A 24,657-nucleotide genomic window follows, 5' to 3' on the forward strand; every position below is an offset into this window, starting at 1 on the left:
GAACAAAGAATGCACAAAAGAGTTAACAAATTTTAAGTACTACTGGTTGAGTATCCCTTATCTGAACTACTTGGGACCAGAAGTGTCTCAGATTTCGGATTTTTTTTTAGATTTTGGAATATTTGCATACATATAATAAGCTATCTTGGGGATGGGACCCAAATCTAAACACAAAATTCATTTATGTTTCATGTATACTTTATACACATAACTTGAAGGTAATTTTATATAATGTTTTAAATAATTCTGTGCATGAAACAAAGTTTTGACTACATTTTAACTGTGACCTGTTATGTCGGATCAGGTGTGAAATTTTCCACTTGCGGTATTGGCACTCAAAAAGTTTCAAATTTTGGATCATTTTGGATTTTGAATTTTCAGATTAGGAATGCTCAACCTGTACCTAAGTAAAGAATACTAAGATACAAGTGCAGGTCTGGATATCAAATCACAGAATTACATAGAGAAGCAATACACCGATCAAATGGCCACCAGTTAATTCTACATTAGAGGCTCAAAAGAACAAGTAAAACTTGAAAATTCAAAATCAATGATGGCAAAGAAAGGAATAGCAGCACCTTGTTAAAGACAACATTTTTTAAATATACAAAGCATATTCCCAAATGTGTTGCGTATCAGTGTTCTCCATATTTGAAAAAATATGAAACACCTCAATGAAAACAAATGATCTGAAACTGATTGCTAATTTGGTACAAAACAAAAACTTACAGTTACCCCATTACAATGCTTGAATAAGAAGGTTGCTCAATTTGAGACTGGACATTGTGAGGTATTTTTCTGCCTGTAGAAATAGGCTGGAATGTCAGTTGTATATCTTGCTGCCAACAAGGGAACAGAAAAGATTTCCCAAGATTCTGTCAAGCCTGGTGATCCCATTTGTCTTTGGAAATGAAAGCCTAATTAAGAGACTCCCTAGGGACAGGTCAAAGGAGTTTTTATCCCCATCGTCCTTAACCTAGTTCCTTGATGCATTAGTCCTTCCCTTTTAGTCTACCCTAAAACTAAAGAATACACATTGTGCAAGTTTCCACCTTTGCTTTCTCTACTGTAAATGCATTAGACTATTAACAGAATTATGAGTTTTAAATCCCACCTTCCTTATCTCTAAGCTGATGTTGATTTCTTAAAGTGTTTTTGAATAAAGCTTAACACTAAAATTATTGTAATACTTTAATTGGATAACACTTTTTAAAAATATCGGAGTCTGACTAAAAGATTACAAAACCCCACAAACATCGTTATAATAAAGCTATTATGATAAATAATTTGTAAAATTTGAATTCGGTTTTATGTCCTAATTTCAAAGATTGTGGTTGCATGATATTATTTATCCAGGTTAAATTCCTGTTGGAATTATATTGACAGTGTTTCATTTCTTTGAAACAATTTTAGGGTTAAGCGTCTCTACAGTTACAACAGAGAATATCAACTGTAGTCCCAGTTACTCAGGAGGCTGAGGCAGGAGAACCGCTTGAACCTGGGAGGCGGAGGTTGCAGTGAGCCGAGGTAGTGCCACTGCACTCCAGTCTGGGCGACAGAGTGAGACTCTGTCTCCAAAACAACAACAACAACAGCAACAACAAACTTGAAGAGATGAAAATGTTCTATCCAATCATGATAATTCCGTGTGAGTTTTCCAATGTTTAGAAACATGTGTGGGCACCACTCCATCCCTGACCAGCAAGCTTCCTCCAGACCCACTCCACACCGCCATGTTAAAATGTCAACTTTTACTTTTCGGACTCAAACTACAAAATTTAACTATGTCTCCTCTTACCAAGATTCACAATGAACATCTAGGAGTCAAGGTAGGCTTCATAACGCTAAAGAGACCACGACTCTAATGACCACCCCAAACACAGCATTCTAGCCTAGCTTTGGTCTGCAATTACCCACTTCAGAGCCTCGGCGCAATGTCACAGCTGCAACTGATTGGTGTAACGTGCTTGTCATTCACATAGAGAGGGTGGGGCCTCAAAGCCCGAGCTAAACGAGACGCCGTGTCTTACGTCATCGCCAAGCGACTAAAGCTGGAAGGGAGGGGGCGGGGTTGTGAGCAAACCTTGGTGGTGGTGGTGGGGCGGCCTGAGAAGATATCATGGCTGCTGCCACGGAGCTTAATCGCCCGAGCAGCGGTGACAGGAGCCTGGAGCGAAGATGCAGCCCCAACCTCTCCCGAGAGGTGCTCTACGAAATCTTTCGCTCCCTACACACCCTGGTTGGACAGGTGAGAGGTGGCCTGAGGGATTGGGAATATGGAAACCATCCGGTCCCTCCTCGCCATTCTTTTTCTCTAGCAGAGGCCGGGGGCAGCTAGGCCTGCAGAGGTGTGGGATGCGGTCCCGAAGCCGAGGTGTGGAAGGAGCCCGGGCCCAGCCTCCTCGGTCGGAGTGAGGAGGACGGCGGTACCGGTTGCAGAGTCGTTTACCTTGCAGCTGTCCTCCCCAAGAGTGGGTGAGGTTGGCCTAAGTGAAAACCCGGCTCCGAGAGAGGCAGGCTTGGAGAGAATGAATGTGGAAAAGCTTCACTGCGAGTTTAGGAGGCGCTTAGCGTTCAGGGGGTCCTTTTTCCTCCAACTTACTCTTTATGGGAATTGGTTGGTCAGTAGGCCTGAGATTTATACAAAAGCGCGCGCTTATTAGCTTTTTTTGGTGGGGGAGGGAGTAATTTGTTCTTATGAGTTACTTGGTTTTGTTTATTTCTTTTTTCCTTCGGGCTGTTTTGCGCATCTATAATCCTTTCAAATGGGGAGAAAAGTAAAAGGAATTCATTTAAAATACTTCTAGCGTAAAGTTGGATGAGTTATCCATCGTTGATGCTGTTTGCGTTAGAACTGTCGTTATTTAACTATTAACTAGTTTAACTGGCTGATAAATCGCTTTTGCAGAAATGTCATAGTAAAATTGGTTTTAAATTGAAGTGGGCTTCTTCGATCAAGTCACTGTTTCGTTTCATGGTGTAACATTCAAGTTTTAAATGAGAAACAATTTAAAAGTATGCTTGTTTACCTGCCTTTTAAAAGGAAATATTTTCTATCTTACATAGACCATTTTCTAGCCGTAAATTTTGTTTTGGGGCTGGTACTAGCGCAAGTGGACAAAGCAGGCATTTGTGTCAAAGATAATGGTAAATTCCTATGAAAATAGAACATTTGTCTGATTTGTGAAAATTATTTTTAAAGCCTTGAGTAGATGGAGAATCAGTCTTTTAAAAAGTTACTATTTTTAAAAATCGTAGTATGTTGTGTCTTACAAAGAACATTACTGTAAGTTAAACGGTTTTATGTAATGACGCAGTTATTAATGGAGTCTGCTTAAAGATATAACTTTTAAATTCAGTTGTTTGCCAAGTACTTACCAAAAACATTTTTTAAAGACTTGGGGTGTTTTGTTATTAACATTCCATTCTTAAGACCCAAGACCTTTAAATGGTTTAAAAGTTAGAGAACTTTTTATGGCGACGTTGGAACTTAAGTTTATTTATTTTATAATGTCAAGATGAAAAAAGTTTATGCTCACCTGTTAACAGAAGATGGAATATTTTTAAAAAATACTGAGCAATGATTTAAACATTTCTTTTGAAATATTTTGCATACTGAATTTTTCAAACTCATTAGAAAATTTTAAACATTCAAGTACTGTACAAGTAAAGAAGTGATTACAATTTACTTATGTCACCTGTCAAAAATGTTCACAGTAAATATTTGGGTACTTTACCATGACACAGTGAAGGGACCTCCTATACAAGTGTCAAAAATATGATTGTTTCATCAATTAAATACAAACTGTTTTCATAATACTCTATATTTTGAGAAGTGTTAAGAGTGAAAATCAGAGTTCCATACTTATAAAATTGCCCCCAGAGAAATCAGTATTTTCGTTTGCAACCACTTTAAAGGATATTTAGAGTGTATGTTGTAACATGCCTAACTTCATCCTGTGTCATCCCTAAGTATCGTTGTATTATTAGATCTCCTCAGTAGGAAACATAAAACTGAATGTTAAAAATAATTTTTTACTTAAGATCACAAAATTTACTAATTTTAACCTTTTTGCTTGCCTCTGGATGGTCCATCTTACCAAGCTAAACAATTATTTATTTTTAGCTTGGATTTTTGTATTAATTTAATAAAGTTTTTACTGAAAATATATATTTAAATAGTCTATATTAATAGCAGACTAATAGAGATTTTCGAGTGAGTGGTTTACTCTTCCAAGTTCTGTAGGGCAAAATGCATAGAATTCATATTACTAATAATGAATTTGTTGAATGAATAGTTAGATGTATTAGGACAGTTTTAAAATTAATTTGTGACATTATTATGTGGTTTTCTTAAAAGACTAATTATTCTTAATTGCACTTGAAGCTTATGTAATTCTGCTGAATTGAAATGAGAATATGAACCAAACATTAAGACTTATTTTTCTATAAGTTATTTTCTCTAGAAAATGTGATACTTTGCTTTGGTTGAGGATTTGCCTGCTTTATCCCCAAGCTGTATTCTTAAGTTTTCTATAATCAACTATAGATCTCCTTGAAGACTATGAAAGTACATTAATGGGTTACTTGCATACATAATACAGGTTGTTGTCTAACAAAATCTTTATAGGAATTAAAGTAATATAAATTAATGCATTAACTTTAATGTACAATCTTAATATATTCTAATCTTTGCCATTGCAGCCTACATGAAATTTCATATCTCTTTATACTTGTCTAATATGGACTTTTAAATGCTTCCATTCTCATCTTCAAAGGGCAGTAAATTTCTGTCACATAGTATTTATTCAATATATTATCTTTTTTATTGGTAACCTTACATCTTTTTGATCTTTGTACAGTGATTCATCTTTTTTATTATAATTGTGACTGATAAAATCTGTATTTGAACTCACGTAACACCTTTATTTTGTAGAAAAGATGACTCATTTTGAATAAATTATGTTAACTTGATTCTACTATGAAGTATAGTCTTATACTATGCTGTAAACACATGTCCCTAGAAAAGTTTATGATGGTTCACTTTTATTCACTCAAAAGACTGCAGATGGGCGCTCTCATTGTAAAATTTTCACTCATTTTGATAATAATCTTATATTCAGGTTCTTGGTAGTTTTCTGGGTATGATTTTATTCTATTAGATCACCAACTGATGAAATTTCCATATAATGAGCTGTCACATCTTAGCATTTAGCAAAAGATCTGGACATTTCATCCAGTCTGACAACTTATTTCACTATGGTGGAGAAGTCTTTGTTTTTCAGCTTCAGACTTCCATAGCTAAATAATAGTTTTTTATTTGAAATAAACATGTTGCCATTTATCCCTACACTTAATATGTATGAATAATCTTGACTTTTAAATTAGTTTAAAAATTGGTTAAAAGTTAAAAAACTAAAAATGTGATTTGGAGGATGTCAGAATAATGATATATTTCTGATATGTATTTGTGTACATACTTAAAGAGAAAGATGCATGTTAAAACTTTCACAAAACACTTGTACTTCCTCTGTTTAAGGCTCTGAGCTAGAAGTAGTAGGATTCTGAATAGGGCAAGCCTATATTGGACTCCATCCAAAGGTTTGTATATATTGAAGTATCAAAAGAGCCTTCATCTTTTCATCTTTCATGAATGGTTTTACCTCTAAAATGGTCCCATTACACAGACCTAGGAATAGAATTTGAACGACATGTCATTTTGTTTTTGTTTTTTTATGAAAATCTGTAGCTTTCTTGGCCTTTTGAAATGGTAACTGGGTAGAGCATTTCAGTGTATTATTAAAAACTTGATAACTTAGAGCAAAATAGACCCGTTACTCTAGAAATCTTATTTTTGTGACAATTCCATATGTACAGCTTAATCGTGTAATTTTTGTGATGTTGCTGGTTTGCCCCTTTGAAGCTTAACCTCAGAGATGATGTGGTGAAAATTACAATCGATTGGAACAAGCTCCAGAGCCTCTCGGCATTCCAGCCTGCATTGCTCTTTAGTGCACTTGAACAACACATTTTATATTTACAGGTAAATTTCTTGTTAGAAATGATAACCCGATATTGAAAATAGAAATTGATTGTGGTTAAATTAGTTGGAGTATTTGACAGTTCTAAACACTATATTAATAGTGTTGCTAATAAAACGTTATTTACATCTGGATTTAATCTAAATCTGTTAATTTCAGTAGTGATCAGGACAGTTAAGGGAATATAGCCCAAAAGACCAATGTGGGTATGAGAGTGAATGAATGCAATTCTATTCAATTCTAGACCTGCACTGAAAATTCAATACAGTTCCATCTATGGTGGGTTATAATTAAGCAATAAGACACGGCAGGTGTGTGTCATGCTATGATAATGATTCCATGCCTTGGGTGAGTTTGGAGGCTCATGGAGTGCTTTCAGTGGTTCAAGAAGGGGCATTATCCCAGCATGACACATCCTGGAGTGTCTATTGCAATTAAACAGTTTCAGCATAGTTTTTAAAAAGAAAGTAATTTCTATGACATTAATGTCTCATCTTAGTAAGTAGCCAGTCACTATTTTATCATTTCTTTTCCTTAACAGTTTGAAATAATTCATTCTTTATATTAGAAGTTAATATTGAATTGGTATTTATAATAGTGTTGTTATATTTTTAAATATTTCATGTTAATAACTGAACCGTATTATGACCTTGCTGGTTTCTAATTGAACATCTTTGCAATTATAATTGATGTAAGTTTGCAGTTTATCTCTAATCAAAGTGTAAAATGTGAAGTGTCAAAAAGATAAGTGGAAGAACTGTTTGAATTGGTCAGTTTACTGTGATTAAGGTGTTATAAGATTTCAAAAGAGTAGTATAGCGAACAATGGAAGCAAAATTGTAGGTATGAAAAAAATAATTGGAACGTTATTAGTGTTAGTGTGTTTTGACTAATGGACTAGGCATTAATTTTCAGCCCTCCATTCATTGACTTTGTGGGAAATTTTAACTGTTTCATGTTAAAAGTAATAGTTAACCCTGTTTTTAAAGGGCAGAGCAGTGAGCTGTAGAACTCAAATGAGACCTAATTGTGGGGAGTGGGGGAGGGGAACAGTAAATGAGTAATATAGTTTATATTCTACAACAGGGGTTTTCCCCCTGTAGTATAGTGATAGGCCTCTGCCTGTTTTCAGCTATAGATCTTTTTTTTTTCTTGTTCGTTTTCTTTTTTAAAATTTAATTTTATGACCAAAAGATATCTTGCCATGTCAGGAAAAGTCTGAGTGTTCACTCAGCCTAACACCTATATATTTCATGTCTATGCTTCCTCATTCACATTGGCCAACTGCAGTTTCAAGTGGAGAATCTCCAGTGATACAGTGATAATGCAGGGCTTTGCTGAGTGAGAGCACTAGCTCTCGTGTTAAGGAGGAAAAATACTAAGCCTTAGTGTTCTGAGGAGGCATTTGAATGACATGTTAATTAAGTGGCATTGGTGCCAGAGGCTGAAGGCTTTGATTTGGCACAAAATAAAAGATGAGTGACAGAATGATTCTCTCAAAGAAAATTTTAAATTTCCTTAGGTTTTCTTTTCTTTTTTCCTCTCTCCTTTTTTAAAAAACAAATTTATAGCAAATGATAATGGTTACAATAGCAGAGAATAGTAAGTACTTATATGTGGTCAAATCTATGTGTCCTGGTGTACCAACTTTTTATATTTATTAACTGATATTAAGTATTTCATTTACTTAGCAGAAATTTATGTAAATATATTAAGTGTGTAATTAATTTTGGTCAGATTGAACCTCAGCAGATGGAATTGTGTTGTTCTCAGCCTTTTTTAGCAAAACTTCAGTCTCCGATTAAAGAGGAGAATACAACTGCTGTTGAAGAGATAGGAAGAACAGAAATGGGGAACAAAAATGAAGTAAATGACAGATTTTCCATTGGCGACCTACAAGAGGAAGAAAAGCACAAAGAAAGTGATTTAAGAGATGTGAAAAAGACACAGATCCATTTTGATCCAGAAGTAGTTCAGATAAAGGCTGGAAAAGCAGAAGTAAGAAGGTTTTTTGGCGGGGGCGAGAGGGTATTATTTTAAAAAATCTTATGTTTACACTGTTAAAACTTGTTGTTTGTAGATTGACAGACGAATATCTGCATTTATTGAAAGAAAGCAAGCTGAAATCAATGAAAACAACGTCAGGGAATTTTGCAATGTTATTGATTGTAATCAAGGTAACTACCTAGAAATTAATTTTCATAGGGTTTTAAGCACAATTTTTATAGTTGTTCTAATCTTTTATTTATTTTTTAAATGAATAGCTTTTAGAACACAATTCAATTTATTTCATGGATTTAGTTAGTAATTAAGACAGTAGAGTTTCCTTCTGCTTAATAATAGACTATATTGCAAACTGGTTTTCATTTTGGTTACACAAAGTAAATGCTAACATTAAAAGTGTTTATCACAGGCGAAGATTATTTTAAAGTTCCTTTAGGAAATGAAGGTGAGGTACGAGTGAGAAGGTTGATCAATCTCACTAGTAAAAGGAACTGAGCTCTATGAATTTCAAACCTATACATGTACTGTGAAATCATGATGTTAATACGTAAGTGAACTTAGTAAAGTTAATATTCCTCCAGAGGGAGCAGTTTTCTCACTACTCCTGAGCTGTTTGAAATGTCCTGTGTCACGATACAACCAATTTATCATGAAGACCATGGTGTCTTGCTTTTTTCCTTTCTGCCATAGTGCATACATTTGCTGTTTTTCATCTGATTCTCCTTTACCTCTCTACTTGATGCTATAGTACATTTACAGATCTGCAAGTATGCTGCAGAATACAAAATATTGCAATGCAGTGCCATAGATTATACTCAGGCACCATAGTAATAATCAGAACAAGTAGTTCTTAGGAAAAATTATGGAGAAGAGTTCATAATTGGAATGAACATGTTTCTTGTTGCCTCTAATATCTCATGGCTAATTATTATGAACATAGAATTGTCAGATGAACCTAGAAATGACTCATATCACATTGGTACACTGATTCTCTTAATGAAATAATGTAGGCTGGTATTGGGTCCTGAATTTAGCTGTGTGCTACTATTAGCATTACACATGTGCATCTCTAAATTTGGTATATTTTCCTATTAGCTTTTCAGAACAGGTGCAACAATGGCAAAATCTCAGGTACTACAACCAACTACAAGCGACTATGAGAAAGGGTTTGTTGAGAGAGCAAGCACATGTGTCACTAATGTTATTCCTCTGTTCTCCCTGCTAACTCTATTATTATAAACCACCAGGGGATAGAAATTGACAAGAATTGAAATGCTCAGCAGGATTCCTTGGCCCATTCAATTCTTTGCTGGCTCAAAACAGTGCTAGCAAGAATTGCTGTGGAGAGTGACTAGCACTCATACACTCACACCATGCTGAATTTCTCACTGATGGTCAGTTAATCTATATGTTTGGAATATAGTTCTGGAATGGATGATAGCTTCTTTTTTTAACCCTTAGCCCCATGAAATGGTAGGAAGAGAATGGAGAAAGGATGACCCTTTAAGCATATTTTGAGGTGCCTCCAAAAAAAAAAAAAAAAAAAGGAGGAAAGATGTCTATTTAGTCTCTAGATATAAAAGCTAAGTGGATTTGGAATTTTATGCATACTATTTGATTTATCAACAAAACTACTAAGGAAAGTTCAACTGAAAAAAATACAAATGTATTTTAATATGTTAGTGTGTTCCTTTTAATACCTATAAGTTTAACCTAACTATAAGCAGTGGAATTTTTAAAAATCAAATTTCATAGGGGGGAAAAAAGAATTTTTTTTTTAAGAATCTCATTTACCAGCCATTTTTTACAAAATATTCAGGGGAATTTTACAGGAGATTTACTGCCAATGTGTGGCCTTTAAACATTATTTCAAACATAAGTATATATTATTACTATGTAGTATCGTATGTTAATATATAACAATTATGTTAATTAGTTGTATTATATGTTAACATCTTTCCAATTTTCCCCTTTTGTAATTTATGCATTGATACTTAATTTGAAAGAAACTACTTTTCAGCTTGGAAAAAAATAGGAACAAATTTTCACAATAGACCTTTACTAAAATGAAACTTTTTTGAAAAGTGGTGGGATGAGAAGAAGTAGATGACTTTTGTAATGAAGGGTTTTTAAAATGAGCACTGGAAATCTAGGTAGAGTGGAAATGTATGTGTACTTGAGGTTTTGAGGTCATCTTTGTGTGGAGTTCTGAAATAAAAATGTGTTAAATAATTCTTTTTGTTGGATGTTCACTAATTTGGTCATTAAAATAAAAAATGCTGAATTAAAAGAATTCTAGTAAAAATGATGAGTTTTATTTCTACGATGAAGTAGAATTTAAATACTCTATGGTAGATTATTTTCTCCAGTGGCCCGAATAGTGACATTGGTTTTCAAAATTGTATCAATTTGTGCCACTTAATGTTGATGGCTTTTCTATATATAAATCTGAACATTAGGTAAGAATATTAGATATTATGATAAATTTTGACAGGTAAAGAAGGTCACTAAATTCTATCCTATGTGTGATAGTAATTTATTGTTACTATTTATTAAAATTATTATGAGTAAAATGTTAATATGAATTATTGAAAGTTTATTAAAATCTCATACATTTGAAGGGAAGAATATATTTAAACTTATATTTATCTAAATTCTCCTTAGAAAATAGTTGTGCAAGAACTGATGCGATTTTTACCCCTTACCCCGGATTTAAAAGTCACGTAAAAGGTAAGTAACCACCACATGACGTCTGAGTCACTGACAGAAGTCTAGATTATTAGCAAAATGGAATAGAAATAACTTTCCCATCTAAATTTTATTTTAAAACAAAAACATCTTGCCGTCCTTCATACTTGTGGTTAGATGGTCTTTATGAAAAAAATATAAAGTGCTGTTAAGGAATAAGAATTTCTGATTTTTGAAATACAAATGTATATAGGCTCAAAAGTTTCTTAATTTAGTTTCTAGAGTTGTGAATACATACGGACCACAGACTAGACCTGAAGGAATTCCAGGGTCAGGTCATAAACCTAACAGCATGCTTCGAGATTGTGGTAATCAGGCTGTAGAAGAACGACTACAAAATATTGAGGCCCACTTGCGGTTACAGACAGGTAAGCAAAGTGCTAAGTGGTACCTCATAATGAACCTTTGCAAATGGTTAAAAAATTGCAGTTCATTTAGTCACCAAATTTTCATTTAGCTCCTAACATTTCTTGAACTGTAAGTGCCAGTCACTCAGAAAGTGTTATGTGTATGTCAGTTCACTTAAAAGGTCATAGTACCCTTTTGAGGTGGTGGTGGTGTTATCACTGTACAGATAAATAAATTGAAGTTTAAAGAGCCCAAGCAAACATGCCTAAGATAGTAAGTGACAACTCTTTAAAAAAAAAAAAAAGAAAGAAAAAAGACATAGTCCAGTCTTGCCCAGGTTGGACTTGAACTCCTAGGCTCAAGTAATGCTCCTGCCTCAACCTCATGTGTCAGTGGGACTACAATCATGTGTCGCTACTGCACCCTGCTCAAACCCAAGTCCTCACTGGGTGCAGAGACTGAGTCTCCCTCTCCATTTAGTCACCATGTCTGTTGATTCTGTTTTCTAAATAAATATCTCTCAAATCTACCCACTTCTGTCTTATCTCTACTGCTACTACTAGAGTTGAAGCCACTGTGATCTCTGGCTTGGACTGATGGAAGGATATTTACTGGTTTCTTTGCCACTGGACTTCCTCTAGATCATCTCTACCCTGTGGCCAGATTGCTTTTTCTAAAGCTCAAATTTGATCTTGTTTCTTCCCAGCTAAAAATGTGGAGATTGGGATTGGAGGGGGTTTGTAATTTTAAATAGTATTGTCCACATCTGTAGTTCCAGCTACACCTCTGGGCTTCCCATCTCCCACTCGCTGTGCTGCTTTAGGATCTTTATACTCATGCCCTTCTGTCCATGCTTTTTCTTCCTAATCCTAGACCAGTGCAGATTCACCTTTTGTATAATCTTATATAGCACCTGGTATTCCCTGCTCCCCTTTAAAGCAGTTATCATGGTTCTGTTTGTTTAATGTCTGTCTCCTGCTATATAGTCCATGAGAGTGCAACTATGTCTGTCATATTCATTTCTTTGTACCTATTACAGTGCCTGGCACAAAGCAAGTGCTCAAATGTTTATTGAATGGACAGTTGCTCATTTCACCTTTGCAGATATATGTACGGAGGGACAGAAAGTTAGTGTTTGACTCTCTCAGGGTAGGTCAAGGGATGATGGCATCCTAATGAAGTGACATTTGAGGCCTTGAAGGATTAGTAGGAATTTTCCAGAGCAAAGCATTCCAAAAAGAAGAAACACCATTTGCAAAAAAGGACAAAAACACAAAATATGGTTTGGGAGATATCTGAATCCAGTATAGCTGGAGTATACTAGCTATCTGAAGCTATACTAGCCAGATGAAGGTAGAAGAAGAAAACAGAATGAGTAAGTCTTTGAGAGTAATAAGACACTGGCATTAAGAATTAATCTCTTCCCTCAGAAGTGGATGGGTTTAAAATGCCACTGTATAAAAGGATTGACTGGTTAAGTCTCTAATAATAGTATGAAATAGTTAAGTTTTTGGAAAAATATCTGTTGAATGCTTACTATGCTCCAAGCACCATTTTAGGCACAAGGGATACTGAGATGATATAATCATAGTCCCCAGCTTCAAGGACTTTATAATCCAAATGAGAGAAAGATTAATAGTGAAGTAGAGTTTTAAAGGAGTAATGAAAGGATGGGTGTAGTGGTGTGTGCCTATAATCCCAGTTCCTTGGGAGGCTGAGGGGGGAACAGAGCTTGAGTCCAGGAGTTTGAGACCAGCCTGGACAATATGGTGAGAGTCTGTCCCAAAAAACTCAGGAGCACTGAAGAATGGTGGGGGCACAAGGAGCCTTTATGCGAATGAAGAGGTTTAGGCAGTGCCTGCGTTACCCAGTGAAGCTTGAACTGGCTCTTGAAAGATACAGAAGTAAGGCAGAGGACATTGTAGGTAAAGGGAGCAGCAAAAGCAAAGTCAAATGAACAAGTTAACTTATTTAAGTACAAGAACAACCAAGGTCCTAAGATTTCTTAAAATCCTCAAAATTTCTAGAATTTTTATACATAACAAGTTGACAATTTTGATATAAAAATTTACCCGTATTCTTTAATTGCATAATGATTGGCTAATCATGTATTCATTCAGTCGGTAAATATCAAGCACCAGCTCTTTGCCATGCATTGTAGTCTTATGAACTGATGCTTCCTAGGTTTGTGCAGTGCACAAGCTGCACAGCCCTACCTAATGAACAAAACAGATAAAACTCTCTGTCCTCTTGGAGCTTACATTAGAATGGGGAAACAAACAATACAGAAAGAAAATATACTGAATGTTGGGTGATAGTAATGGAATGGAGAAAATTAAGGTAAGGAGGATAAGGGAGTGCTGGGTAGGGGAGTGGTAGTACTGGTATTTTTAACAGGATAGTCAGAGAAGGTGTTACTGATAAGGTAACTTTTGAGCCAAGACTTGAAATTGACTTGGGATTATGGCGGTAGAGGGAACCAGCTAAAGCTTACAGGGTGCTTGGCCTCTTTGAATAACAGAAAAAAGTAATCAAGTGGCTGGAACCATGTGGGCATAGGGAGAATATCCACATTGTGTATGGCCTTGTAGGCCATTGAGAGGGCTTTGGTATTTAATCTGAGTGAAATGATCAGGTATTGGAGGTATTTAACCTGAGTGAAATGATCAGGTATTGGAAGCAGAGAAATGATGTGATCTAACTTATATTTTTAGAGGATCACTGGCTTTTGTGTTGAAAATACACTCTACGGAAGCATGGCAGAAACAGGGAGACCAGTTTGGGAGTTGCAGTAATCCAGGGAGAGGTGGAAGTGGTCTGGACCAGAAAGGCCACAGTGTGGAGGGGGTGAGAAGTAGAAGGATTCTTGATATAATCATAAATTTAAAATTTGAGTGGCCATAATTTACTCTTCCCCTCCTCAGAAAGTTTGTTAGTTTAGAATTATGGTAAAGCCCCTTTTTTACATTCTTTTAGGTCAAAGGAAAAATATGGCATGTAGGGAGAAATATTAATTGAAGAAAATAATATGACATATTGCAACCACTGCATTGAATTCTCGTCATTTGTCACTATGCATTTTTGTCCTCCCATGTAACTATCAAAGCATATCAGAAATATAAATTGTTCTACATGGAAGCTATTCAGTATCTTGTAAAATGAATTTAACATGAAACTCCTAGAATATAGGAAGCATAAATGGGGTTTGGAGAGAGGAAGTGTAGTACAATATGTCCGATAGTGTATAATACAAAAATATGACCTAAGGACTTCATTCTGTTTTACTTCTGTTTTTTATTTTCTTAAGTATTTTCCATTCCTTTGCATAAGTGTCTTTGCATGGTATTTTAAAAATAAAAATTGTGAGAAGAAAGAATTATTCAATAGTATCTCAGATTTTTTTTTAATGTATTTAGGTGGTCCAGTGCCAAGAGACATTTATCAGAGAATTAAAAAACTTGAGGATAAAATCCTTGAATTGGAAGGCATCTCTCCTGAATATTTTCAGTCTGTAGTGAGTATAAGTGTCTTTTAAAAATAAATGAAAATGTTATTGTATTCTGGATTCTTTGTGGTTTAACAGTCACTCATTGATCTATAAGCAAAACACTATTTTAATAATTCAAAGATGAATGAACACAGTCCTGTATAGGGGATATATCTAATTCCTTAAAAACTCTGGTTCTGAATATTTTTAAAATTTAGAATTTTTAAAAAGGGATACTTCTATTATATATTACCCACATTCTCAAACTTAGGCCATTTTCATGGCATAGTAAGTCAGCCTGGGTGGTGGTTGGGCCTGTTACTCTGAACTTGCTACCTTGTAAAACAGAGGCTTCCTCTGTAACCTTGCTCTTTCAGTGATCCCTCTGCCTCTTTAATCTCTCTTCCCCAACAGGCTCCTTCTCTCAGCTCATATGCAGTTAATACTAAACAAACACACCTCAAGCTGCCACCCTTATTCTTTACCTTAACCACCAGACTTTCTGTGTTTTTGTAATTCCTTAACTCTAGCATTCATTCATTCTTACCCCTTTTTCCAAGAACATTAAGAAACAGTGTTGTGCTGGTAAGTTAGTATCTTTGGCACATCAACATTTTTCAGAAAAATGATCGTGAGCTCATTGTGTTTTCCTCAGTCTTCTGAGGTGATTATGTATAATACCTGCCTTCTCTAAGTTTTGTTTTTTTTTAAAGCAGTACCATATTAGAACTAAAATAATATCAAAGTGAGATTATACCAAAACTCCTATTTCTGAAAAATTATGTGAGATAGCCCATTTTAGCATGGATCATATAAGTTAGTGGTGAAAATATATTTAAAATTTATTTTAGGTGTGACAGCAATCTTCCAAAGTTATAGATTGAGTATAAGAGTGAGTTACAGAAAAGAAGTATTTCCAGAAGAAGAAGGCAGGTCACGTAACAAAAGGGAGCAGCAAGTCCTAAATGACAAAATTTCAGAGAAGAGTTTTAGTGATTTACTACTCTCAAATGTAAAATGAGGTTTATGAAAATACTAAGGACTGAAGCAAAGATCAAATGAGATAATGCTGATCAAACACTTAGCATACTGCTTAGCACATGGTAAAAACCTCATTGGCATTTATTTAGCTTTATAACTACAAAGTAGCTGTATAAACGTGGAAAACTCACTCTATTCCTCTGATCTTCAAGATGTCTAATATTAGAAAATGTATTGGTTGTACTACATAATTACAAAGGTCTTTTCACTTTTAGGATTATTCTTTGAATGTCTTCCTAGGAAACTTCATAAAGATTTTTAATGACTTTTCCTACAGTAGTCTACCATAAGTTTTTCCCATTCTAACTGCCTTCATTAAAGAAGGCAATAACCTAAGAAAGTTATTTTTCTAGTTCAATTTCATACCTTGTTAATATAATTCTTATTAACGATAGAACCGATCTTACAATAGAGTATGGTAAAATCAGATGCCTCCAATGAGAACTTGCTGCAGCATCATTCCTCTCTTCTCTCTGATTCTGATTTATAAAAACTTAACATAGGCCAGATGCAGTGGCTCACGCCTGTAATCCCAGCACTTTGGGAGGCCAAGGCGGGCGCATCACCAGAGGTCAGGAGTTCAAGACCAGCCTGACCAACATGGAGAAACCCCATCTCTACTAAAAATACAAAAAAATAAAAATAAAAAAAATAAGCTGGGCATGGTGGCACATGCCTGTAATCCCAGCTACTTGGGAGGCTGAGGCAGGAGGATCGCTTGAACCCAGGAGGCTTAGGTTGCGATGAGCCAAGATCGCGCCGTTGCACTCCAGCCTGGGCAACAAGAGCAAAACTCGGTCTCAAAAACAAAAAAAACAAAACTTATAGATGTGTTTAACAAAAAAGCAAGCCCTCCACATCATAATCTTTTTGTTTTGTTTTGATCTGTTACAGATAGGATAGAGTGGGTAAAGAGGTAGAAGTAGCCAGATTGTTAGGACCTTAAGTGCTATGCTCAGGAGTTTAAAATCTATTTTCCAGGCAGGGAGCAGGGGGAATCTACTGAAAGCATTTGAGCAGAGAAGTGATTTGTGAACACGGTATTTAGAAAGATTTATCTAATACAGTTGTGGGAGACAAACGAGAGAAACTAAGGATAAGAAGATAGTATTATGCTAGCTTAGATGTGAAGTTAGATCCTAAAATAGGGACATGAGTGAGAATGGAAAAGATTAATGCAAGTAGGAAAAAAAATGGACAAATACTGATGATTGGATGTGGAAAGAGACAGAGAACAAGGATAGAGTCCAGTTTCTGGTTGGAAAAATGATACCATCATTGATAGAAATAAGAAAATCTAGAGCGAGAGATACTTTTGTGGGAAATGTGAATTTGAAGGCAGAGGAGGTTATGAGGGTAAAAATATCAGGTAAGCTTTTTGAGATACGGCACTTACACTTGGGACAATTGGGAGAGTCTGTGTAGTGGTGAGAGTCCATCGATGGATAGGAACACAGATTGTCTGAGGCCTGAAGTCTGAAGCTTGGTGACTGCCTAATTTCAGGGGTGGGAAGCATTTGTAAATGTAAACAGAGGATTGGCATATATGTATTAAGCATTCAGAAAAGGATGGATGGTGGCAACCTGTGATAAAACAGGTGCTTTTTAAAAGTATTTCCAAATATGTTAAAAAAAAACTATATATCTTTTAGAAGAACTGCAGTTCTGGATTAGTGTTGGAAGTGACACATCAAATTAGTAGTGAGCTACAAGGAAGAACAAAACACTGGAAAGTTTAAACATTCAGACTCATTCTGTCCTTTAGGCCTGTGAACGTACATGACACAAGCCCTATGGGAAAGAAGATTTCATACTCATCACCCTTCTATAATAGGATGAATGAGCCATCTTTAGGAACCTCACTTGGAATACAGTCAGCTCTAAGAGTGTCCTTGCAAACAGGAGAAGTTGAGCACATACCTTACAGAGGACATAGTACATTATTCATCACCCTCACCATCATGCTGGGAGTACATGCATGGTAATTGCATAATTTTACATATTTATCCCTCAAAAGTATACAGAAGAAACTACATATGTAGCACAGTCCTATAGCTTCTAAAGATAGGAAAGGAAAGTTGAGCCCATTCGGTTTATTAAGGATTGAACTTTTGTTGGAACTCCTGAACTCTGAAAAGATTTTCATTGAAATGTGTTTATTCAGATTCACATGTAGATGAATTCTAAACATGGGGGAGCTTCTTACAATTGGATAGAGATTGATTATCATGGGTAACATTGAAGCGTAGCATAGAAAAACAAATATTTATGGGGAAAAAAGATGTCATTTGTATTTGTTTTATAAAATGTAATCAGATTATCTCATTTTACGACCAGACATAAAACTCCAAATAAGTTATATGTGTATAAAACAGGATTTATGACAAAAGTTAATAATACTTGTTGGACATTTTGATACAAGAGTTCTAAAGATCTTTATTCTTCACATTAGCCATGGAAAGCTTTAAATGTAATGTTTTCAAAAGTTTAAGGGCATGGCCTTAACAGTCCATTTAAAAGAACGATCTTAGAGTATTTCCAAAGACTTACTGATTTTAAATTATGATACTTGAAAACAGTAAGTACCAACATGCTTTTACAAGTATATTATTTATTTTATAGCATTTATCACTCATATGTTTATACATGTTTTTCACTTTATATTTTGAAACTCTCAAGGGCAGGAACTATGTCTTGTTCATCTTTGAGACACAGAATGTAGTCAATATCGAGTAGATGTGCAAATGAATGGATAGGACTTGGCTGATAGCTCATTATTGGACTTTGAAGGTGTGTTAACTTTGTTCAAAGCACTGACTGAGTGTAATTTTTAGTCTGTAACAGTAACTCCTGTTTCTTAAGGGAAGTATCGGGGGAGGGGAATGCTGAAAATCAGGTCAACGTCATGTACACAGGCCATGTGCGTATGAACGTGTCGTGGGTCTGAAGCATGAGTGAACAACTGGATTCAGCTAGAAAATTAGATTGTAAACATATTTCAGAGGGCCTTGAAGGTCACACTAACCAGTTTGCACTTCTAGTATCATTGGAGCACAATTAACTTTTAGAGAAAGAGAGAAACTTGTAATTTAGGTTCCTGTCTGGTGGCATTATGAAGTCTGAGTTGGAGAGAAATTGGAGTCAAGGAAACTAGTTTAGGAAACATGTCATTATCCAAGCCAGAGAGAAATGAAGGTCTGAATCAGGGCTCTGGGACTAGAAGGGAAGAAAAACATTTTAGATACTGCACGCATAGAATCAGTTGCCTTTTACAACTGAAAGAAAGAAAGCCAGTCATGGAAGAGGACTCCTTACCCTTGAGTTTCCTTAGAGCACTGGTTCCCTGGATTCATATGTGTGTGTGCATGTGCGTGAACATGTGTATGACAGTCATGCTCTGCATAAGGATGTTTCAGTCAACAGTCAACTGCATATATTACAGTGATCCCATAAAATTATAGTATGGTATTTTTACTGTATCTTTTCTATGTTGAGACGTGTTTAGATACACAAATACCATTGTGTTACACTTGCCTACAGTATTCAATACAGAAACATGCCGTAAGGTTTATATGCTAGGAGCAATAGACTATACCATATAGCCTAGGTGTGTACCATCTAGGTTTCTATAAGTATACTCTATGATGTTCACGCAATGACAAAATTAACACATTTCTCAGAATATATCCCCATCATTAAGCGATGCATGACTAGGAACCTGGTAAGGTAAAATAATGGGTGAGGAGAGACAATTTTGCATTACCTTTCTCCAGCTCTTTCTTTAGTGTGCTGTGCTCTCAAGTATTTTTTCTCAGGTACCAAAACCTGTTAAAATGTCCACCTTTTATACTTCTATACAGATGGGGTATGTCCCAATAAACCCATCAAAAACTGAAAATATTATTAAGTCTAAAATGCATTCAACACCTCTAACCTACCAAACATCATAGCTTAGCCTAGCCTAAAACATGTTCAGAATGTGTACACTGGCCTATCATGTACAGTTGAGGAAAGTCACTTGGCAGCACAGTACACTGTAGAGTATCGGGTGTTTACCCTCATACCCCATGGCTGACTGGGAGCTTTGCTCACTGCCACTGCCCAGCATCACAAGAGAGCATCGTATCACATGTCACTAGCCCAGGAAAAGATCAATATTCAGCATTTGAAGTACAGTTTCTACTGAATGTGTGTCACTTTCACAGCATTGTAAATTTGAAAAACCTTATCTAGCCATCATAAGTCAGGAACTGTACTGAGATTTCCTTATACCTAAAACAAATAGTAAAGTTAATCTAGTGTATCCACGGTAGATATGGTATTTCTAAGTGTTCTTCTTATCAAAATATTCTGCTCAGACCTAAAACAAGCCCAAAAGGCCACATTTTACTGTTTTTAAGTCACTGAGCGACTGATGACCTTATTTTCCTCATTCTAATATTTCTTGCTTTGGTTCTATGATACAGTAGTAATCTGATTGTTTAATAGCTATCAATATATTACAGGTTAGACGATTAGGAGAACAAGGGAAATTTTTTTTTTTTTTTTTTTTAAGATGGAGTCTTGCTCTGTCGCCCAGGCTGGAGTGCAGTGGTGCAGTCTCGGCTCACTGCAACCTCCGCCTCCCGGGTTCATGCCATTCTCCTGCCTCAGCCTCCCAAGTAGCTGGAACTACAGGCGCCTGCCACCACACCCGGCTAGTTTTTTGTGTTTTTAGTAGAGACTGGGTTTCACCATGTTAGCCAGGATGGCCTTGATCTCCTGACCTCTTGATCCACCCGCCTCGGCCTCCCAAAGTGCTGGGATTACAGGCATGAGCCACCACGCCTGGCCAAGGGGAATTATATTTGCATCAAGTGTATAAAAAGCCACCTCTTAGGAAGTTAGGAGACTGATCAATCGCCAAATTAAACATTGATTCCTTATTTGCCCATAGGCCCTACCACAGGTATCCAGCTTGGTTTGGCAAAGGAAGGAGCATAATTATCTGAGCTCTATTATTTCATAATTACTAATTCTAATACTTAATGATTTCCCATTTATTGTAACTTGATAAGCATACCTAGATGTTCTTTGAATCAACTTTTGACACAAAGGAAAATGTGAGTTTTAATGCCGTCTTTAAAATCTCAGTAGTCAGAAATGCTCATGAGAACATTTTGTCTTGGACATTCACAGTTTCTTTGTCAAATATACTCATTTACTAATTTGCCATTCAAAAGCTAGTGCTTGTGTGAAACTAAGAAAAAGTCTAGAAAGAATTCATTAGGCCAAAGTTTAAAAGGCTCATTAGTGGATCAGTGAGAATGTTGTTAGCTTCAACTAAGAAATTTGAACTCAAAACTGGCTTAAACATTATGTAAATTATAAAATAGGAAGTCCATGGTAGCACAAGCTTCAGATTTAATTGATTCAGTGGCTAAATCATAATTGTGAGAAAATAGGTTTCTTTCCCCTCTTAACTCTGCTTGGTGTTAACTTCTTTCCCAGGCAGATGGCAAGATGGCTACAGCACTTTCAGGTGTCTTACCCAATACGGCAGTATCCTGAGGAACTGCCTTCTTTAAGGGCTTTCTCTCAAAAGATGTGAGGAAGCTTTTTCCAGAAGCTCTCCTCTTAATCTCCAGCAGACCTCTCCTTTACTCATTGGCCAGAACTGGACCCATGCCCATTTCAGTCACTGACAAGACCGGGAAGCCATTGGCTTGGGCCACACAGAGAAGTAGTGGATAGGTAGCTGTTTGCATAAACAACCACAGTGTCTACTATAGTCAGTCCAGGGTGTGTGTATGTGTGTTTTCACCCCTTGGCCTCATATACCAGATTCCGTTTTTCCTTTGTCTGTTGTCACTTCACTTGTTCAATACCCTGGGATGGAAAGGTTATGAAAAAAAACTAAGCAGAAAATCCCCAGAGCACCTCTTTCCGAAATCACTCAGGCTCATTAGCAGTGGGTAGTTGATGGGAAAATATGTATTGCCAAGGATGAGCATGTTGCTGCAATATTACTATTATATATTGTTAACGTCATCCTCTTTAGAGGGTAACTTGCAGAATATAAGGTAGATGTTGGTTACAGACAGTAATTGGTATTGGTAAATTGGTTGGGTTTTTTTCTGTCAGGGTTCCCAAGGCTGTACATAATTTGTACAGTATTTTATAAAGAAAAAAATGCTTAGATTTTTCTAAACATTGATTACTTTTTTTTTTTTTAAATCTAGAGCTTTTCTGGAAAAAGAAGAAAAGTTCAACCACCTCAAGTAAGTTACTGCATTTTCATTTTGGTTTCTGAAATAGTTTGATTAGTTTTATACCTTTCTTATTAATAAAAGTTTCTACTATGGTTGCTTTTAGGTCATACCCTGGTAAAATTTAGGACTGAAGAAAAGGGCAGTATAAAGTAATATACTTGAATAGAAAAATTATTTTAAGGGCATGGAATGACTCAGATAGGTTAAATAAATAAAACCTTTGTCCTGCTTTTAGTAGTACAAGGATGTGTCATTCACAAAGTGCTTAAAAATAGTAAGTGCTCAAGTAATTTCAGTCTCCCCCCATCCCTTCCTTTTGTGAACACTTCTAATTAGCAGCACCTAGATCAAAAAGGGTGTTTGGCAGAGTTTGACTTCAGCCAGCCCTGTCTAAAGTGCTACTTTACTAATTAGTTGAACCTTAAATAGTAAGGCTTTGCTAGAATTTAACAGTGGTAATGTGAATTTAAAGTTGGAGAAAACTTTCTGATTTTTAAGAGTAGCATATTTTTTTCTTGTAAAATTCTGAGTAAGTTTTTTGATAGCAGCTATTTTTTCCAGAAGTAAATTATTATAGTTGATCCCTCAAGAGAGAATTTCTAGGTATTTTAAGCGGCTATTTTTAAAGTTAACTAACTTTTTTTACTATTGATTATGAGAATAATCAGGTTTTTAAAAGTTATTCTCTTATGTAGTAAACTGTAACACTTCGTTGCTGCTTTAAAAATATAATTCACGTGGCTCACGCCTGTAATCCCAGCACTTTGGGAGGCCGAGGCGGGCGGATCACGAGGTCAGGAGATCGAGACCATCCTGGCTAACATGGTGAAACCCCGTCTCTACTAAAAATACAAAAAATTAGCCGGGCGTGGTGGCGGGCGCCTGTAGTCCCAGCTACTCGGGAGGCTGAGGCAGGAGAATGGCGTGAATCCGGGAGGCGGAGTTTGCAGTGAGCTGAGATTGCGCCACTGCACTCCAGCCTGGGCGACAGAGCCAGACTCCGTCTCAAAAAAAAAAAAAAAAAAATATAATTCACATAACATAAAATTCATCATTTTAAAGTGGCTATTAGTATATTCACTATGTTGTGCAACCATCACCACTAAGTCTAGAACATTTCCATCACTGCCCCCAAAAAACCCTGTATCTATTAGCACTCAGTCCCAATTTCCCCTTCTCTTTACCCCCTAATAGCCACTACATAATACTTGTGTCTAAATTAGAAATATTAATATATAAGTGAGGGTGTTCACATAGATAGACTTGAATAAATCCAATTTTTATTGGAAGGTAAAAGAAGTGTTTTCTTCACTATTTTCCACTTCAGGTTAACTTTAGTAATCAACATAGAAAGTTTTCCATTAAAAGGGATAGCTGATGTCTCAAATGATTTTTTTCTCCTGGTAGTAGTATAATTAGCATTTTTCTTCTTCTTTCCAACTTTTACTTAAGCTCAAGGGGTTTTCAGCTTTGTTACATGGGTGAATTGCATGTCACGGGGGTTTGGTGTACAGATAATTTTGTCACCCAGGTAATCAGCATAATACCCAATAGGCAGTTTTTCAGTCCTCTCCCTCCTCCCATCTTCAAATAGGCTCCAGTGTCTAATAATCAGGCTTTTTTTTTTTTTTTAACTTATTCTTTCTAAGTATAAAAGGTTCAGGAGAGCTTAGTCATTAGAAAAGATAAAAAGAAATATTTAAGCCTTGTTATTTTATGCCTTTAAATTTATGATATAGTCAACATATATAGTTGCTCAGTTTTAAGATTATTCTCATGAGGGAAAAAAACATTTGATCATGCTTTTGAATATTTTAAATATTTATAGTTCATTTGGCACTTTATCTGCATTAAGATACTTCAGAATCTTATTCAGCAATTTGTGTCGTTATTGTTTACAGCAGAACTATTCACTGGCTGAACTTGATGAGAAAATTAGTGCCCTCAAACAAGCCCTCCTCAGAAAATCAAGAGAAGCAGAATCCATGGCAACCCACCACCTTCCATGAAAAACTCCTCTCATCCTTGTCATTTTACTTTTTTGTATACATATGTGTAACTTACACTGTTATTAATTCAACGGATATATATTTATCAATGTAGACTTCTCTGTGAAGTCAAGGTTTATTTTCACATGAGTCCAGCTTGCAGCAAGTAATCTTCAAATATTCCAGTAAGTTTTGAAATAATGAATGCACTGAAAATAGCATTGTTGGAATTTATTCCCTTCTGTTTTAAAGGAGGTATTTTGGAAATTGAAAAACTTAATTTACAAGTGCTGGTACATCTTTTTTCTTTTGTGGACCACAGGAAGGAAGATTTATTTTGATATTGATACTTTAAAAGGACTTTATATTTGTAACATTGATGTTAACCAGTTTATTAGTTTAAATCAGTACTTTGCATATAATAAGCATTCAACAAAAATTTATTGACTGAAATGAATTTTAAATGCATGTGTATGAACTTGTTTTTCTTAATCTTTAAGATGTCAGTATTCATGTAAATAAACAATAGATCCAGCTTTATCCCTTTGACAGTGTGACTTTGAACAATTTACTTAATCTGTCTTTGTTCTTATTTCCCAGTCTGTGAAATGGGAATGACAATAATAGAGACTACCTTATTGATTGTTATGAAGAAGAGGTGAGATCCTGCATGTTTGAAACTGTCTGTCCCAAGGGAATTGCTCAGTAGATGTTAGCTAATATTATAAAACCAGGTCTGTTTTTGGACA

At 35.7% G+C, this 24,657-nt stretch overlaps 1 protein-coding gene and 1 long non-coding RNA gene across 6 annotated transcripts in view; one reads left to right on the forward strand and one right to left on the reverse strand.

Moving 5' to 3' along the window:
• The window catches only part of LOC129526547 (uncharacterized), a 127,784-nt gene extending 125,833 nt beyond the window's left edge, over positions 1-1,951 (reverse strand). The window contains exon 1 of the long non-coding RNA XR_008671222.2: positions 1,799-1,951. This is a non-coding gene — a long non-coding RNA (uncharacterized lncRNA). The remainder of the gene's footprint in view (positions 1-1,798) is intronic.
• Positions 1,952-2,018: 67 nt separating this feature from the next.
• MBIP (MAP3K12 binding inhibitory protein 1) lies at positions 2,019-24,448 on the forward strand. 5 transcript variants are annotated; one of them, XR_010130719.1, is made up of 10 exons: positions 2,058-2,248; positions 5,924-6,043; positions 7,815-8,039; positions 8,122-8,218; positions 10,710-10,775; positions 11,009-11,161; positions 14,558-14,655; positions 17,435-17,650; positions 21,891-21,929; positions 23,825-23,918. XR_010130719.1 is itself a non-coding variant. In XM_004055089.3 (9 exons), exons 1-9 carry the CDS (start codon positions 2,120-2,122, stop codon positions 23,927-23,929), a joined length of 1,035 nt encoding a protein of 344 aa, XP_004055137.1. In that variant the 5' UTR covers positions 2,019-2,119; the 3' UTR covers positions 23,930-24,448. The 5 variants fall into 5 exon arrangements, 4 of the variants coding, with proteins under 4 accessions (XP_004055137.1, XP_018865757.1, XP_018865756.1 ...); XM_004055089.3 differs by lacking the exon at positions 17,435-17,650 and having other exon boundaries at positions 2,019-2,248; positions 23,822-24,448; XM_019010211.3 differs by lacking the exon at positions 17,435-17,650 and having other exon boundaries at positions 2,040-2,248; positions 23,825-24,448.
• The last annotated feature ends 209 nt before the right edge of the window (positions 24,449-24,657 follow it).

Source organism: Gorilla gorilla, chromosome 15 (assembly GCF_029281585.2).
Source record: "Gorilla gorilla gorilla isolate KB3781 chromosome 15, NHGRI_mGorGor1-v2.1_pri, whole genome shotgun sequence".
In the NCBI taxonomy this organism is placed as follows: Eukaryota; Metazoa; Chordata; class Mammalia; order Primates; family Hominidae; genus Gorilla; species Gorilla gorilla.

Excerpts from the sequence above, each read along its gene's own strand:
- MBIP (XM_004055089.3), top strand. The coding sequence starts at position 2,120 with ATGGCTGCTGCCACGGAGCTTAATCGCCCGAGCAGCGGTGACAGGAGC. Across the intron at positions 6,044-7,814 it reads AACACATTTTATATTTACAG|CCTTTTTTAGCAAAACTTCA; the intron begins GTAAATTTCTTG and ends TGTTGTTCTCAG. Across the intron at positions 10,776-11,008 it reads ATTTAAAAGTCACGTAAAAG|TTTCTAGAGTTGTGAATACA; the intron begins GTAAGTAACCAC and ends TTCTTAATTTAG.